The sequence below is a fragment of the Rhinatrema bivittatum genome, chromosome 16 (assembly GCF_901001135.1).
Source record: "Rhinatrema bivittatum chromosome 16, aRhiBiv1.1, whole genome shotgun sequence".
Taxonomy (NCBI): domain Eukaryota; kingdom Metazoa; phylum Chordata; class Amphibia; order Gymnophiona; family Rhinatrematidae; genus Rhinatrema; species Rhinatrema bivittatum.
The window spans coordinates 701,027-719,336 of NC_042630.1; the positions used below are offsets into that span (position 1 = coordinate 701,027).

An 18,310-nucleotide genomic window follows, 5' to 3' on the forward strand; every position below is an offset into this window, starting at 1 on the left:
CTCTTTCACTGTCCTGAGAAGCATTTGACAGTCAGTAGTTCACAGACACCAAGTTTTGTCTGGGAGAAGAGATGCCCAGACTGTATGTGCCCTGCTCTGCTCAGTGCCTTTCCTACCTTCTGTTATCCCCATCACTTTCTCCTATTCATATGGAAATAGCTGCCAGTTCAGTACAAAGAGAGGTTACTGGTAAAGGAGACAGATGGTGTTGGGCAGGCCCAGTGCAACAGCTGTAGCATTATTTATATCTTTAAATATACATCTCCAGCAATACGATGCTGGAGAAAAAGCTGAAGCAGAATGATAAAAATATAAGAGATGTTCTTTCTCTCTCTTTCTCTAGATCTATATCAGGTATTAGCAGACACTCGGTCAAGCAGCCCCCATTAGCAAAAATAATTTATTGAAAATCAATTTGCAGTTTAAAAAAATCATGGCTATTCCCCTTTGTATGTGGCTTCTTAGTTTGTGCCCATTGTTGATACCGCAATATTTATAAAGTGTGAATCTACTTTATACTCAGCTCCAACGTAAATCAGGTGCTGCTGCTGTACTAATCTGAACTGGAGCCTCCTGCACACATCACAGTGATGCATATAAAGCATGAATACAGCACAGACAGCTGAAGAGCAGATCCTCATCAGAGCCCCATGCAGGCATCACACTGATACACATAAAGCATGAATACAGCACAGACAACTGAAGAGCAGATCCTCATCAGAGCCCCATGCAGGCATCACACTGATACACGTAAAGCATGAATACAGCACAGACAGCTGAAGGGCAGGATGCCACATATTTTAATAACGAGCTATGTGGCTGTCAGAAAAGATGGAGACTTTTTATCCAAAACAAGTGTGAAAATATATATCAAGCGAAAAGAAGCAGCCGTAGAGATAAAAGCAGAAGAACGGGGCAATGCATGGCAAAAGATGTCAGGAAGGCAATGTAAGGAGACAAAAGAGGAAATGTAGCAGAAGCCTGAGGTCAGAAGTGTGCAGCTGTTCCTTGTCTGTCTGCAGAGGGGTGGGGCAGGGATCACTTACTGATGTCTCTGAAAAGCAGTTAGTTTGTCTCTGTATGAGGGTCTAGCTTGGAGAATGGGAGAGAAGCACTGAGTGTGTGTGTGAGAGAGAGATCCATCTTGTTGGGTTTCTGCACCTTTCCCTAGGTCGGTCTGTCTGTCTGTGTTTTCCTTCCTCTCTTTGTCTCTCTCCATATCTCACTTCCGCATTCCTGTCTGCAGAGGGAGCCCTGGAGGCTCCTTAGTGGAGGGGAGGGGAGAGGCTTTGCAGATTCCCTCTGCATCAGCCCCTTTGCTGGCATCGCTCCCATTGCATTCGTCATGCTGATGTAAGCCCTCTCCTCTTCCTTCCTCCCTCATCTCTCCACCATGAATCCGTTACTGGGGCCAAGCCTATTCTTTCAGCAGCAGCAGCAGCTGCAGCAGGCCCTGTATGAGGAGGACGGGGACCTCTTGGAGCAGCACGGCCCGCTGGCTGGCCCGCTCTTCTCTTCCCAGCCCCCGGCCACCATGGCCCTCCGCAATGACCTGGGCTCTAACATCAGTGTGCTGAAGACCCTGAATCTGCGCTTCCGCTGCTTCCTGGCCAAGGTGCACGAGCTGGAGCGCAGGAACAAGGTCCTGGAGAAGGAGCTGCAGGAGGCGCTGCACCGCCGGGCCCTCACGCGGGAGCAGGGAGTGCAGACCGGCTTCGTCAGCCCGATACGCCCCCTGGGGCTGGCCTTGGGGAGCACCAGGTCCCCATCCCGGGCCCTGGGCTCCCCCGCCGGCTCCCCCACCTTCGCCCAGGCCGCAGCCCCCCCGGCACGGTTTATGCCGGGTACGATCTGGTCTTACTCGCACACGCGCAGGCTGGGCTCCGGCATGGAGACGCTGGTGCAGGGGCCCGGGGTATCCTGGGTACACCCTGATGGGGTGGGGGTCCAGATAGACACCATCACCCCTGAGATTCGAGCCTTGTACAACGTGCTGGCAAAAGTGAAGAGGGAACGGGACGAATACAAGCACAGGTGAGTGAGATATGCGCGTGTGCAAATATTCATGTGTGTAAGTGTGTGGCTACATGTCTGTATCTTAATGTCTGGGTGTAAACATATGTATCCTATATGTGTGTGTGTGTGTGCAAATATTCATATATGCATATCTATATATATATATTCCATATGTGTAAGTGTGTGGCTACATGTCTATCTTAATGTCTGGGTGTAAACATATGTATCCTATATGTGTGTGTGTGTGTGTGTGCAAATATTCATATATGCATATCTATATATATATATTCCATATGTGTAAGTGTGTGGCTACATGTCTGTATCTTAATGTCTGGGTGTAAACATATGTATCCTATATGTGTGTGTGTGTGTGTGTGTGTGTGCAAATATTCATATATGCATATCTATATATATATATTCCATATGTGTAAGTGTGTGGCTACATGTCTGTATCTTAATGTCTGGGTGTAAACATATGTATCCTATATGTGTGTGTGTGCAAATATTCATATATGCATATCTATATATATATATTCCATATGTGTAAGTGTGTGGCTACATGTCTGTATCTTAATGTCTGGGTGTAAACATATGTATCCTATATGTGTGTGTGTGCAAATATTCATGTGTGCATATCTATATATATATATTCCATATGTGTAAGTGTGTGGCTACATGTCTGTATCTTAATGTCTGGGTGTAAACATATGTATCCTATATGTGTGTGTGTGTGTGTGTGCAAATATTCATGTGTGCATATCTATATATATATATTCCATATGTGTAAGTGTGTGGCTACATGTCTATATCTTAATGTCTGGGTGTAAACATATGTATCCTATATGTGTGTGTGTGTGTGTGTGCAAATATTCATATATGCATATCTATATATATATATTCCATATGTGTAAGTGTGTGGCTACATGTCTATATCTTAATGTCTGGGTGTAAACATATGTATCCTATATGTGTGTGTGTGCAAATATTCATGTGTGCATATCTATATATATATTCCATATGTGTAAGTGTGTGGCTACATGTCTATATCTTAATGTCTGGGTGTAAACATATGTATCCTATATGTGTGTGTGTGCAAATATTCATGTGTGCATATCTATATATATATTCCATATGTGTAAGTGTGTGGCTACATGTCTGTATCTTAATGTCTGGGTGTAAACATATGTATATAACTTCCTATATGTGTGTGTGTGTGTGTGTGTGTGCAAATATTCATGTGTGCATATCTATATATATATTCCATATGTGTAAGTGTGTGGCTACATGTCTGTATCTTAATGTCTGGGTGTAAACATATGTATATAATTTCCTATATGTGTGTGTGTGCAAGTTTGTACTTACATGTTTGTTTTATTATTTCTTGATTGATCGCAGCTTATTAATTACATTTGTAAAACACACATACTAATGTGTATCTATATATATTTACCATATATGTATGTGTGTGGGTGCCTGTCTTGCAATTAATCTTTTAAAAACGTTTTACATGTCATGCAGGAATAGTTTTCCTCTTCCATTCATCTCTATCTCTAGTTCCTCTTTCTGTCCCTCCCTTCCGCCCTCTTATTGCTAAAATAGTTTTAGCCCTTCCCCCCTCTCCACAGAGTTCTTGGCTTTTTTCCTGCTCACATTGTATAAGAGTTTGGGATTCTTCTTTCTCCTCTGGTTGTTTGTTTGTGTATTTAATGGGATTTACTTACCCACTCTCCTAGTCCAAAACCCAGCCAAAGGGGTGAACAACAGCAGCAAAACACCACCCTTAAAAGATAAAAGAATGACACTAAAGTTAGGCCCACAGGAAATATAAAAATGATGCGCACAGTGACCCTGTCCTCAGAGGTCTTGTGCCTTCCTGCCTCTCTTCAGAATAGGATGACCAAAAACAGCCACTTGTCTCTCCCTCCATCCCTGTCACCTGCCCCATGGATTCTTTCTTGCTGAATTAGGAAGTGGTCCAAGCCCCGATCCTGGGTGGGAGCGGAGACTGAGCCGTGCACGCTCCCAGGCACCACAGTGCTCCTGCCCTCCCCACTTCCCTGCACGCTCCCAGGCACCACAGTGCTCCTGCCCTCCCCGCTTCCCTGCACGCTCCCAGGCACCACAGTGCTATTTCCCTGCAAGCTCCCAGGCACCACAGTGCTCCTGCCCTCCCCGCTTCCCTGCACGCTCCCGGGCACCACAGTGCTCCTGCCCTCTCCGCTTCCCTGCACGCTCCCAGGCACCACAGTGCTCCTGCCCTCCCCGCTTCCCTGCACGCTCCTGGGCACCACAGTGCTCCTGCCCTCCCCGCTTCCCTGCACGCTCCTGGGCACCACAGTGCTCCTGCCCTCCCCGCTTCCCTGCACGCTCCCAGGCACCACAGTGCTCCTGCCCTCCCCGCTTCCCTGCACGCTCCTGGGCACCACAGTGCTCCTGCCCTCCCCGCTTCCCTGCACGCTCCCAGGCACCACAGTGCTCCTGCCCTCTCCACTTCCCTGCACGCTCCCAGGCACCACAGTGCTATTTCTCTGCAAGCTCCCAGGCACCACAGTGCTCCTGCCCTCCCCGCTTCCCTGCACGCTCCCGGGCACCACAGTGCTCCTGCCCTCTCCGCTTCCCTGCACGCTCCCAGGCACCACAGTGCTATTTCCCTGCACGCTCCCAGGCACCACAGTGCTCCTGCCCTCTCCACTTCCCTGCACGCTCCCAGGCACCACAGTGCTTCTGCCCTCCCCACTTCCCTGCACGCTCCCAGGCACCACAGTGCTCCTGCCCTCCCCGCTTCCCTGCACGCTCCCAGGCACCACAGTGCTACTGCCCTCCCCACTTCCCTGCACGCTCCCAGGCACCACAGTGCTCCTGCCCTCTCCACTTCCCTGTACACTCCCAGGCACCACAGTGCTCCTGCCCTCTCCACTTCCCTGCACGCTCCCAGGCACCACAGTGCTCCTGCCCTCCCCGCTTCCCTGCACGCTCCCAGGCACCACAGTGCTATTTCCCTGCACGCTCCCAGGCACCACAGTGCTACTGCCCTCCCCACTTCCCTGCACGCTCCCAGGCACCACAGTGCTCCTGCCCTCCCCGCTTCCCTGCACGCTCCCAGGCACCACAGTGCTCCTGCCCTCCCCGCTTCCCTGCACGCTCCCGGGCACCACAGTGCTACTGCCCTCCCCGCTTCCCTGCACGCTCCCAGGCACCACAGTGCTCCTGCCCTCCCCGCTTCCCTGCACGCTCCCGGGCACCACAGTGCTCCTGCCCTCCCCGCTTCCCTGCACGCTCCCGGGCACCACAGTGCTCCTGCCCTCCCCGCTTCCCTGCACGCTCCCAGGCACCACAGTGCTCCTGCCCTCCCCGCTTCCCTGCACGCTCCCAGGCACCACAGTGCTCCTGCCCTCCCCGCTTCCCTGCACGCTCCCAGGCACCACAGTGCTCCTGCCCTCCCCGCTTCCCTGCACGCTCCCAGGCACCACAGTGCTCCTGCCCTCCCCACTTCCCTATAGGAGGCGAGGCCTGCGAGCAGAGCAGGGTGCGTTGCATCAATCCCTGGCCCCACCTACTGCCACCACTGCTCAGATCAGGCTTCACACTGGCATCCATTTCAATAACTAAGAGTCCACGGGGCAAGGGACAGGGATGGTTTTGGCTCTCTGAAAGAAAACCAGCCGATCGGTTGGCAAACCTACCTCTGAATTCTTAGAAATGGGTTACAGTCCTTCTCTTCACAGTTCTTGTAAACAAGGTTTCAGTCCAGAGTTCTTGTAAACAGGCTTTGGGCCTTCCTGACTTTCTTAAGAGTTCTTGTAAACAGATTTTTAGACCTTCCTTTCTCTTCAGAGTTCTTGTAAATGGGGTTTGGGGCCGCCTTCCCTCTCTGCAGAGTTCTTGTAAAGGGGTTTTGAGTCTTCTTCCCTCTCTTCAGAGATATTGAAAACTGGGTTTTGGGCCTTCTCTCTCTCTTCAGAATTCTTGTAAATGAAGTTTTGGGCCTTCTTCCCTCTCTTCAGCGTTCTTGTAAAGGGGATTTGGGCCTTCTTCCTTTCTCTTCAGAGTTCTTGTAAAGGGGGTCTTCTTCCCTCTCTTCAGAGATCTTGAAAACTGGTTTTTGGGACTTCCCTTTCAGAGTTCTTGTAAAGGGGTTTTGGGCCTTCTTCCCTCTTTTTAGAATTCTTGTAAAGGGGGCCTTCTTCCCTCTCTTCTTGTAAATGAGGTTTTGTGCCTTCTTCCCTCTCTTCATAGTTCTTGTAAAGGGGTTTTGGGTCTTCTTCCCTCTCTTCAGAGTTCTTGTAAAGGGGATTTGGGCCTTCATCCCTCTCTTCAGAGTTCTTGTAAAGGGGGTTTGGGCCTTCTTCCCTCTCTTCAGAGTTCTTGTAAATGGGGTTTTGGGCCTTCTTCCCTCTCTTCAGAGTTCTTGTAAACGTGGTTTTGGGCCTTCTTCCCTCTCTTCAGAGTTCTTGTAAATGGGGTTTTAGGTCTTCCCTCCTCTCTTCAGAGTTCTTCTCTCTCTTCAGAGGTCTTGTAAACGATGTTTGGGGCTTTCTTCTCTCTCTTCAGAGGTCTTGTAAACGATGTTTGGGGCTTTCTTCCCTCTCTTCAGAGTTCTTGTAAATGGGGTTTGGGGCCTTCTTCCCTCTCTTCAGAGTTCTTGTAAAGGGGTTTGGAGCCTTCTTCTCTCTCTTCAGAGTTCTTGTAAATGGGGTTTGGGGCCTTCTTCTCTCTCTTCAGATTTCTTGTAAAAGGGGTTTGGAGCCGCCTTCATTCTCTTCAGAGATCTTGTAAAAGGGGTTTGGAGTCTTCTTCTCTCTCTTCAGAGATCTTGTAAATGAGGTTTTAGGTCTTCCCTCCTCTCTTCAGAGTTCTTGTAAATGAGGTTTTGGGCCTTCTTCCTTCTCTTCAGAGTTCTTGTAAATGAGGTTTTGGGCCTTCTTCCTTCTCTTCAGAGTTCTTGTAAATGGGGTTTTGGGCCTTCTTCCCTCTCTTCAGAGTTCTTATAAAGGGGTTTTGGGCCTTCTTCCTTCTCTTCAGAGTTCTTGTAAATGAGGTTTTGGGCCTTCTTCCTTCTCTTCAGAGTTCTTGTAAATGGGGTTTTGGGCCTTCTTCCCTCTCTTCAGAGTTCTTATAAAGGGGTTTTGGGCCTTCTTCCTTCTCTTCAGAGTTCTTGTAAATGGGGTTTTAGGTCTTCCCTCCTCTCTTCAGAGTTCTTGTAAATGAGGTTTTGGGCCTTCTTCCTTCTCTTCAGAGTTCTTGTAAATGGGGTTTTGGGCCTTCTTCCCTCTCTTCAGAGTTCTTGTAAATGAGGTTTTGGGCCTTCTTCCCTCTCTTCAGAGTTCTTGTAAACGTGGTTTTGGGCCTTCTTCCCTCTCTTCAGAGTTCTTGTAAATGGGGTTTTAGGTCTTCCCTCCTCTCTTCAGAGTTCTTCTCTCTCTTCAGAGGTCTTGTAAACGATGTTTGGGGCTTTCTTCTCTCTCTTCAGAGGTCTTGTAAACGATGTTTGGGGCTTTCTTCCCTCTCTTCAGAGTTCTTGTAAATGGGGTTTGGGGCCTTCTTCCCTCTCTTCAGAGTTCTTGTAAAGGGGTTTGGAGCCTTCTTCTCTCTCTTCAGAGTTCTTGTAAATGGGGTTTGGGGCCTTCTTCTCTCTCTTCAGATTTCTTGTAAAAGGGGTTTGGAGCCGCCTTCTCTCTCTTCAGAGATCTTGTAAAAGGGGTTTGGAGTCTTCTTCTCTCTCTTCAGAGATCTTGTAAATGAGGTTTTAGGTCTTCCCTCCTCTCTTCAGAGTTCTTGTAAATGAGGTTTTGGGCCTTCTTCCTTCTCTTCAGAGTTCTTGTAAATGAGGTTTTGGGCCTTCTTCCTTCTCTTCAGAGTTCTTGTAAATGGGGTTTTGGGCCTTCTTCCCTCTCTTCAGAGTTCTTATAAAGGGGTTTTGGGCCTTCTTCCTTCTCTTCAGAGTTCTTGTAAATGAGGTTTTGGGCCTTCTTCCTTCTCTTCAGAGTTCTTGTAAATGGGGTTTTGGGCCTTCTTCCCTCTCTTCAGAGTTCTTATAAAGGGGTTTTGGGCCTTCTTCCTTCTCTTCAGAGTTCTTGTAAATGGGGTTTTAGGTCTTCCCTCCTCTCTTCAGAGTTCTTGTAAATGGGGTTTTGGGCCTTCTTCCTTCTCTTCAGAGTTCTTGTAAATGGGGTTTTAGGTCTTCCCTCCTCTCTTCAGAGTTCTTGTAAATGGGGTTTTGGGCCTTCTTCCTTCTCTTCAGAGTTCTTGTAAATGGGGTTTTGGGCCTTCTTCCTTCTCTTCAGAGTTCTTGTAAATGGGGTTTTGGGCCTTCTTCCCTCTCTTCAGAGTTCTTGTAAAGGGGTTTGGAGCCTTCTTCCTTCTCTTCAGAGTTCTTGTAAATGGGGTTTTAGGTCTTCCCTCCTCTTCAGAGTTCTTGTAAATGGGGTTTTGGGCCTTCTTCCCTCACTTCAGAGTTCTTGTAAATGGGGTTTTGGGCCTCCTTCCCTCTCTTCAGAGTTCTTGTAAAGGGGTTTGGAGCCTTCTTCCTTCTCTTCAGAGTTCTTGTAAATGGGGTTTGGGGCCTTCTTCCCTCTCTTCAGAGTTCTTGTAAATGAGGTTTTGGGCCTTCTTCCTTCTCTTCAGAGTTCTTGTAAATGGGGTTTTGGGCCTTCTTCCCTCACTTCAGAGTTCTTATAAAGGGGTTTTGGGCCTTCTTCCTTCTCTTCAGAGTTCTTGTAAATCGGGTTTTAGGTCTTCCCTCCTCTCTTCAGAGTTCTTGTAAAAGGGGTTTTGGGCCTCCTTCCCTCACTTCAGAGTGTTTAGGCCTATGATTTTCAATAGGCCTTTGAATGCTGCTCAGTTCAGGACTAAGTGAGGGTCCTAGAAATATTCTTGCTTTTTTCCCAGCTCTCACTTCCATGAGTGATTTGTTATTGTGAAGGGATCATGCGAACCTTCAGATTTTCAGAGGAAAGTTCACCCTGTGCTTGCTGTTCTCTGCTACCTCAGCAAAAAGCAGATTCTGCAATGCACTGTTCGGAATAAAAGTGTTGCCATCTGCCCTACTTGGATATCTTCCCTTTTGCTCCCTGTAAATAACTGTTATCTTACTGTATTATAGAAAATAAATTAATAAAGCTTAGGGCGAAGACATTTTGGAAAGTGTAAATAAATAACATCACACAGGAAGAGGGAAATACCTCCCTGCTCACCCAAACCAACAGGGTAACAAGGTTGATAGCTGAGAAAGAAATAATCTGTTGATGCTTTCTGGGAGGGAAGTAAAACAGATGACGTGCTGAGATGGAGATAACATTGCCATGTACAAGGAGTGCAATAACACTGTTAATGTATGCTGCAGATAACATTACAATGAGAAGAGAGGCCCACACCACAAAAATCAAGGGAAAACAGAAATAAGTGATGTAAAATTAAATACAGAAATCCTCTCTGCAGTGACCTGTATTGTAATTTTATCCACTTATTTCTGGTTTCAAGTAGGCAAATAACACTGTCAGTATTGCAGGGAGGGAGAATGTAGTTGGTATTACAGAAAGGTAATTAATGCTGTTAGCAAAGGGAGAGAGAGATGCTGTTTGTATCTGAAGAGAGGTAGATAATGCTGTTATCACAGGGAAGGAGAGAATGTAGTTGGTATCCAGAGGTAGATAATGCTGTTATCACAGGGAAGGAGAGAATGCTGTTGGTATCCAGAGGTAGATAATGCTGTTATCACAGGGAAGGAGAGAATGTTATTATCACAGAGGTAAATAATGCTCTTATCATTGGGAGGGGAAGAAGGCTGTTATCACAGAAGCAGATAATGCTGTTATCACAGGGAAGGAGAGAATGCTGTTAGTATCCAGAGGTAGATAATGCTGTTATCATAGAAGTAGATAATGTTATCACAGGAAGAGAGAGAAGCTGTTTATATCTGAAGAGAGGTAGATAATGCTGTTATCACAGGGAAGGAGAGAATGTTGTTTGTATCACAGAGGCAGATAATGCTGTTATCACAGGGAAGGAGAGAATGTTGTTGGTATCACAGAGGCAGATAATGCTGTTATCACAGGGAAGGAGAGAATGTTGTTGGTATCACAGAGGCAGATAATGCTGTTATCACAGGGAAGGAGAGAATGTTGTTGGTATCACAGAGGCAGATAATGCTGTTATCACAGGGAAGGAGAGAATGTTGTTGGTATCACAGAGGTAGATAATGCTGTTATCACAGGGAAGGAGAGAATGTTGTTGGTATCACAGAGGCAGATAATGCTGTTATCACAGGGAAGGAGAGAATGTTGTTGGTATCACAGAGGTAGATAATGCTGTTATCACAGGGAAGGAGAGAATGTTGTTGGTATCACAGAGGCAGATAATGCTGTTATCACAGGGAAGGAGAGAATGTTGTTGGTATCACAGAGGTAGATAATGCTGTTATCACAGGGAAGGAGAGAATGTTGTTGGTATCACAGAGGCAGATAATGCTGTTATCACAGGGAAGGAGAGAATGTTGTTGGTATCACAGAGGCAGATAATGCTGTTATCACAGGGAAGGAGAGAATGTTGTTGGTATCACAGAGGTAGATAATGCTGTTATCACAGGGAAGGAGAGAATGTTGTTGGTATCACAGAGGTAGAAAATGCTGTTATCACAGGGAAGGAGAGAATGTTGTTGGTATCTGCAGGGAGAGAGGGAGAGAATATAAGAACATAAGAACATAAGAACATGCCATACTGGGTCAGACCAAGGGTCCATCAAGCCCAGCATCCTGTTTGCAACAGTGGCCAATCCAGGCCATAAGAACCTGGCAAGTACCCAAAAACTAAGTCTATTCCATGTTACCTTTGCTAATGGCAGTGGCTATTCTCTAAGTGAACTTAATAGCAGGTAATGGACTTCTCCTCCAAGAACTTATCCTATCCTTTTTTAAACACAACTGCACTAACCACATCCTCTGGCAACAAATTCCAGAGTTTAATTGTGCGTTGAGTAAAAAAGAACTTTCTCCGATTAGTTTTAAATGTGCCCCATGCTAACTTCATGGAGTGCCCCCTAGTCTTTCTACTATCCGAAAGAGTAAATAACCGATTCACATCTACCCGTTCTAGACCTCTCATGACTTTAAACACCTCTATCATATCCCCCCTCAGCCGTCTCTTCTCCAAGCTGAAAAGTCCTAACCTCTTTAGTCTTTCCTCATAGGGGAGTTGTTCCATTCCCCTTATCATTTTGGTAGCCCTTCTCTGTACCTTCTCCATCGCAATTATATCTTTTTTGAGATGCGGCGACCAGAATTGTACACAGTATTGAAGGTGCGGTCTCACCATGGAGCGATACAGAGGCATTATGACATTTTCCATTTTATTCACTATTCCCTTCCTAATAATTCCTAACATTCTGTTTGCTTTTTTGACTGCTGCAGCACACTGAGCCGACGATTTCAATGTGTTATCCACTATGACGCCTAGATCTCTTTCTTGGGTTGTAGCACCTAATATGATATAGTAGATGATGGCAGGAAAAGGTCCATTGGCCTAACCGGTCTGCGGTTATTCTGGTCTACCCTGCTAACAAGAGATCACAGCTAGCAGCTGCAGAAGCTGCACCCCTTGTAGGATATCACTCCTTATCCAAGTCAGCTTTTCCCTTCTTTCTCTTTGGTTCTTTACCAATCCATGCAGCTGAGTTTACAAGTTTTTAAACCCAATTGATCAACTATCAGTACTCCCTACCTCTGCCCCCACCACACACACACATTTAGCTCACGTAAGCTGTGATATGTGCAGGGAGGGAAATAACATGGTTTATAATGCTGTTGATATTGTAGGGAAGGAGATAAGACAGAGCAGGGAAATGATATCAGCAGGTCTGTGTCTGGTCTGGGATCTCTCCTAGCTTTCTTCTGTTCCTTCAGGAGGTGATTACTTGTAGTTCTCCCGCTTCTGGCTGTGCAGGGGAAAGATGCACTGGTTATTATTAGGAGTGCTGCATTGCAGTGGAAGAGAGGGAGGAAGACACACAATCTCAGGTCATTACTTATCTCTGCCGTACACGCTGGGAAATCAGGAATAATAAATACAAAAATATAAGGTGACAGAAGATGTTCTTCCCCTAGGTCATCTCCTCCCACACACCCCCTTCACCTTCCTGTAATCCCCCCACACGCTCACCTGCCCTCACACACACCTCTTCACCTTCCTGTAATCCCCCCACACGCTCACCTACCCTCACACACACCTCTTCACCTTCCTGTAATCCCCAAACACGCATGCCACAAGATCACCTGCCCTCACACACACCTCTTCACCTTCCTGTAATCCCCCCACACGCTCACCTACCCTCACACACACCTCTTCACCTTCCTGTAATCCCCAAACACGCATGCCACAAGATCACCTGCCCTCACACACACCTCTTCACCTTCCTGTAATCCCCCCACACGCACACAAGCTCACCTGCCCTCACACACACCTCTTCACCTTCCTGTAATCCCCCCACACGCTCACCTACCCTCACACACACCTCTTCACCTTCCTGTAATCCCCAAACACGCATGCCACAAGATCACCTGCCCTCACACACACCTCTTCACCTTCCTGTAATCCCCCCTCACGCACACAAGCTCACCTGCCCTCACACACACCTCTTCACCTTCCTGTAATCCCCAAACACGCATGCCACAAGATCACCTGCCCTCACACACACCTCTTCACCTTCCTGTAATCCCCCCACATGCACACAAGCTCACCTGCCCTCACACACACCTCTTCACCTTCCTGTAATCCCCAAACACGCATGCCACAAGCTCACCTGCCCTCACACACACACCTCTTCACCTCCCTCTAATCCCCCCCACACGCACACAAGCTCACCTGCCCTAAAACACACACCTTTTCACCTCCCTCTAATCCCCCCCACATGCACACAAGCTCACCTGCCCTCACACACACCTCTTCACCTCCCTCGAATCCTCCATATGCACGGCACAAGCTCACCTGCCCTCACACACACACACACCTTCACCTCCATTACCTCCATTAGCTGCTATTAATTAAGTTGACTTAGAGAATAGCCACTGCCATTAGCAATGGTTACATGGAATAGACTTAGTTTTTGGGTACTTGCCAGGTTCTTATGGCCTGGATTGGCCACTGTTGGAAACAGGATGCTGGGCTTGATGGACCCTTGGTCTGACCCAATATGGCAATTTCTTATGTTCTTACCCTCACATACGCATGCCCCACTTGTCTGCACACAGCACCTTCTTATTCCTCCCCTTTCCCAATCTCTCCCCAGTCTTCCACATGGAACAGTGTTAGCAGGACTCCTCCTGAATCCATCTGCTGACTTTCAGAAATCACTGAGGTATTCCTTTTGTGGGACAAGGTTCCTGTAATGCATTGGCTTCAAGATGCTGCCCTATTCTACCCTTCCAGTACTTTGCCCACCACTGATGTTAAACTAACAAGTCTGCAGTTTCCGCTTCCACCCTTGCGGAGAGGTGCTACGTCCTGTCTTCTCCGGTTTCACGTGATGAGATGATCAGAGCTGTGAGGGCTACAGTCAGCAGCTCTTTTGGTATTCTGGGACGTATCCCCATCAGTTCCCTCAGCTGTGCCCGTCCCTTGAATACTGCGCTCACCCTGCAGTCTCTTTTGTCCCTGCCCATCATCCTTCCCTTCAACTCTGAATACTGAGCAAACCATCCACCTGTCTCACTTCCCGACATCTGTCTCTTCTCACTAAGGTCAGAGGAAGCAGGATTTTAGTGAGAGAGTTAAGATTAGGATTAGACGTTAGATGGCTGATGCATGGGTAGGACTGGATTAGTTGTGAATGGCTACGGTTGCCAACTTCTGAATTTTTTATGTTCAAATATTTTTATTGTTATTCACAGTTAATACATTCAAGCATTGTTGCTGAAGGCATTTTTTACAATAGGAAAACATAAACCTATGTAAACTTGTAAGTTAGACCCCAATTTGAGGGCAGAGAAACATTCTGATGAACACTAAATGTTAAAAATGGAAAAAGCCCCCAAAGAATAAAGCATTAGAACAAGGTGCAACTCTCATTCAAGTCTTTCTTACTTTCGGGCCGATACAGTACAGTTATCCCACATTTGGACGCGCGTTTTGGACGCGCTAGCTTTATCCCTCATACAGTAAGGGGTAATAGCGCGTCGAAAACGCGTGGCCACCCCCCCCTCCCCCAAAACTAATAGCGCCTGCAACATGCAAATGCCCTATTAGTCATTCCCGCGCAATACAGAAAGTAAAATGTGCAGCCAACCCCCCCAAAACTAATAGCGCCCGCAACATGCAAATGCCCTATTAGTCATTCCCGCGCAATACAGAAAGTAAAATGTGCAGCCAACCCCCCCAAAACTAATAGCGCCCGCAACATGCAAATGCCCTATTAGTCATTCCCGCGCAATACAGAAAGTAAAATGTGCAGCCAACCCCCCCAAAACTAATAGCGCCCGCAACATGCAAATGCCCTATTAGTCATTCCCGCGCAATACAGAAAGTAAAATGTGCAGCCAACCCCCCCAAAACTAATAGCGCCCGCAACATGCAAATGCCCTAGTAGTCATTCCCGCGCAATACAGAAAGTAAAATGTGCAGCCAACCCCCCCAAAACTAATAGCGCCCGCAACATGCAAATGCCCTATTAGTTATTCCCGCGCAATACAGAAAGTAAAATGTGCATCCAAGCCCCCCAAAACTAATAGCGCCCGCAACATGCAAATGCCCTATTAGTCATTCCCGCGCAATACAGAAAGTAAAATGTGCAGCCAAGCCCCCCAAAACTAATAGCGCCCGCAACATGCAAATGCCCTATTAGTCATTCCCGCGCAATACAGAAAGTAAAATGTGCAGCCAACCCCCCCAAAACTAATAGCGCCCGCAACATGCAAATGCCCTATTAGTCATTCCCGCGCAATACAGAAAGTAAAATGTGCAGCCAACCCCCCAAAACTAATAGCGCCCGCAACATGCAAATGCCCTATTAGTCATTCCCGCGCAATACAGAAAGTAAAATGTGCATCCAAGCCCCCCAAAACTAATAGCGCCCGCAACATGCAAATGCCCTATTAGTCATTCCCGCGCAATACAGAAAGTAAAATGTGCAGCCAACCCCCCCAAAACTAATAGCGCCCGCAACATGCAAATGCCCTATTAGTCATTCCCGCGCAATACAGAAAGTAAAATGTGCAGCCAAGCCCAAAGGCAGGCACTGATTTCTGCCGGCACCGGGGAAGTGCACAGAAAAGCAGGAAAAACTGCTTTCCTGTACAACCTCTGACTTAATATCAGGGCGATATTAAGTCAGAGGCCCCAAAATTAAAAAAGATTTTAAATGAGCCCGTGGCCCGCAGGTTGGAAGATGTACGCTCAATTTTGCCGGCATCCGGTTTCCGAGTCCGTGGCTGTCAGCGGGTTTGAGAACCGACGCCGGAAAAATTGAGCATCGGCTGTCAAACCCGCTGACAGCCGCTGCTCCTGTCAAAAAGGAGGAGCTAGGGACGCGCTAGTGTCCCTAGCGCCTCCTTATACTGAGGGCCCTTATTTAAATACTTGATCGCGCACCCAGGAGAGTGGCCTGGGCGCAATCTTCCCTGAGATAAAGGAAGTTACTTGGGAAGAATCACAAAAGACACACATTTCACCCCCTAAACTTTACAATACAATTACAGGGGTAACGCAGCACCCATCTGAACCAGCTTTGATCTAAGTATCAAAAATTGCTTCCATCTCTTCTGAGCTGAACCAGCAATATCAGGAAACATAAACAGAAAAAACATCCAACGCCAGAATCCAATTTCTCCAAGATTTCAGAAATATTTATAGCACCAAGTGAAGAAGCATTTTGTCCCTGGGTTTCGCCAGGGACGGTAATAAATTTTGGAGATAGGTGGAAGACTCAGTCACATTTTTTAAACATCAAATAGTGTCATGGTTATCTCTTTCAGAAAATGTATCAAATACAAGTTCCTAGCTCCAGCCAAATTTTCTATATTTTCACATTTATTATGTAAGATAATATGGACTTTAGTCAACAAATATTCATTCGTTTCCATCTTCTTAGTATGGGATTCCCATAGCTCCAATTTCTCCTCTCATCCAACCATATAAAATCTACTGCTCACGATATCCAATTTGGCCTGATGAAAATGCTCAGAAATTGTGACATCTGAGCCAACAGGAATAACTTCTGAATTTTTTTTTAATATTCATTGCCCAGGCTTTTATTTATTTATTTATTTATTTATTGGTATTTGATGTTTTGTCTTTTTCCAAAAGTGGCCTCAAGGCAAATTACAAAACAAGTTTTAATTAAGTTACAGTACACTGGTCTAAAGTCAACTACAATCAAATCACCGCTGAATAAAATTTACAATAAGAACATAAGATTTGCCATATTGGATCAGGCCAAAGCTCCATCAAATCCAAAATTGGTTTACAACATTGACCAATCCAGGTCACAATTACCTAGCAGGATCCCAAGGGATAGATACTGTAGATCCCATGATCCTTATCCTAGAGATAACCCAGGGATTTCCCCAAGTCCACCTTAATAATGGTTTATGGACTTTTTTTCCAGGTTAGATATTAGAGGTAGAGGTCAGAGTTGGGTTAGGAATCAGATTAGTTAGAGATTAGAGATTAGTTTAGAGGTCAGGTTAAGGGTTAGGGATTAGTTTTAGAGATCAGAGTTGGGTTAGGGGTCAGGTTGGTTAGGGACTGGATATTAGTTTTAGAGGTCAGGTTAAGGATTAGGGTTGGGTTAAGGGTCAGGGTTGGTTAGGGATTTAGGGGCTAGTTTTAGGTTAGAATTGGGTTAGGGGTCAGGTTGGTTAGGGACTAGATATTAGTTTCAGAGGTTAAGGGTCATGGTTGGTTAGGGATTTAGGGGTTAGTTTTAGAGATTAAAGTAGGGTTGGGGGTAGGGTGGTTAGGGACTGGAGGTTAGTTTTAGAGATTAGGTTAAGGATTAGGGTTGGGTTAAGGGTCAAGTTGGTTAGGGACTGGAGGTTTTAGAAGTGAGGATAAGGATTAGGGCTGAGTTGGATTGGGTTGGGTTAGGGGTCAGGGTTGGTCATGGATTGGAAGTTAGTTTTAGAAGTCAGATTAAGGATTAGGGTTAGAGGTAGGGTAGAGTTTGGGTACAAGACTGCTTATGGTTCATACGTTCCTTTTGTGGCAGGTGGGAAGAGGAGTACACTGCGAGAGTCCAGCTGCAGGAGCAAGTCAGTGAGCTTCAGGAGGTGGGTGGCTGTGTCGTCTCTCTGTATGTGTCTTCCTGAGTATCATAGGCAGTATTTCTCTTTCTCAATGAGTATTAGTGTCATACTCTGAGATGTCATGCTAAAAAGGTCGCTAGGGATCAATTGTGCATCGGATGCCAAGGAATCATGGCTGTGCACACAGCCTCAGGTTAGGAAATTGGACGCTGGTAAATTGAGTGTCCGTCTTCCTAACCTGCCGCCATCGAGACTTTTTTTTTCATGTTTCCGCTTTCTGTGGTTCCTCCTATTTAGTATCATGATGATGCATGAGGAACCACAGAAAGTAGCATTTTTTTAGTGAGACCTTGACGAGCAGCAAGACCTAATGTCGTATTAAAAAGTGCAGGTCAGGTGCACGCAGTTTTTGCATGGGAGGTAATAGCTACGAGCCTCATCTACATGGCATTTACATGTGCTGAATGCTTAGCTACGAGTGAGTTTGGACACGCTAATCCCCTAGTGCATCCAAAGCAGGCATCCAGTCGCTGGTTAAGCTGAGCACGTGATATGGCATCGGCCCCGGCGTATTTATAAGGTCTCTCCCCCTCCTTCTCTCTGTCTCACTGGCATCTCAACCGCCTTTGCCCTTTTATAGGAGGCCCAAGATGCAGAGGCCTGTCAGGATGAGCTGCAGATGAAAGTGGAGCAACTGAAGGCAGAGCTTGTGGTCTTCAAAGGATTAATGAGTAATGTGAGTACGGATATTTCACTGCCCTCTTCCCCCTCCTCAGCTCTAGTTTTGTCACTGAACCTGTTCCCTTGATTCTGGGTTTGTTGCTGAATTCCCTGCTTCTTCCTGGATTAGAATCTCTCGGACCTGGACACAAAGATCCAGGAGAAAGCCATGAAGGTGGATATGGACATCTGTCGCCGAATTGATATTACTGCTAAGCTGTGTGATGTAGCTCAGCAGCGCAACTCCGAGGATACAATGCGAATGTTCCAGGTGAGACTCTGTGCAACTCAGCACTGCTGGTGCCTGGGATTACAGCACTGACAGGTGCTGTAATCCCGTCCTG

The 18,310-nt window shown here is 46.7% G+C and overlaps 1 protein-coding gene across 1 annotated transcript; it reads left to right on the plus strand.

The window, feature by feature from the left end:
- Window positions 1–1,273: 1,273 nt before the first annotated feature.
- Window positions 1,274–18,237, plus strand: IFFO1 (intermediate filament family orphan 1; the record flags this gene model as incomplete). The annotated part of the gene is given in 4 exon segments (XM_029581814.1): window positions 1,274–2,034; window positions 17,210–17,270; window positions 17,887–17,982; window positions 18,097–18,237. Coding segments are annotated over 4 exon segments (939 nt in total), but the record flags the coding sequence as incomplete, so codon positions are not given.
- Window positions 18,238–18,310: the final 73 nt, after the last annotated feature.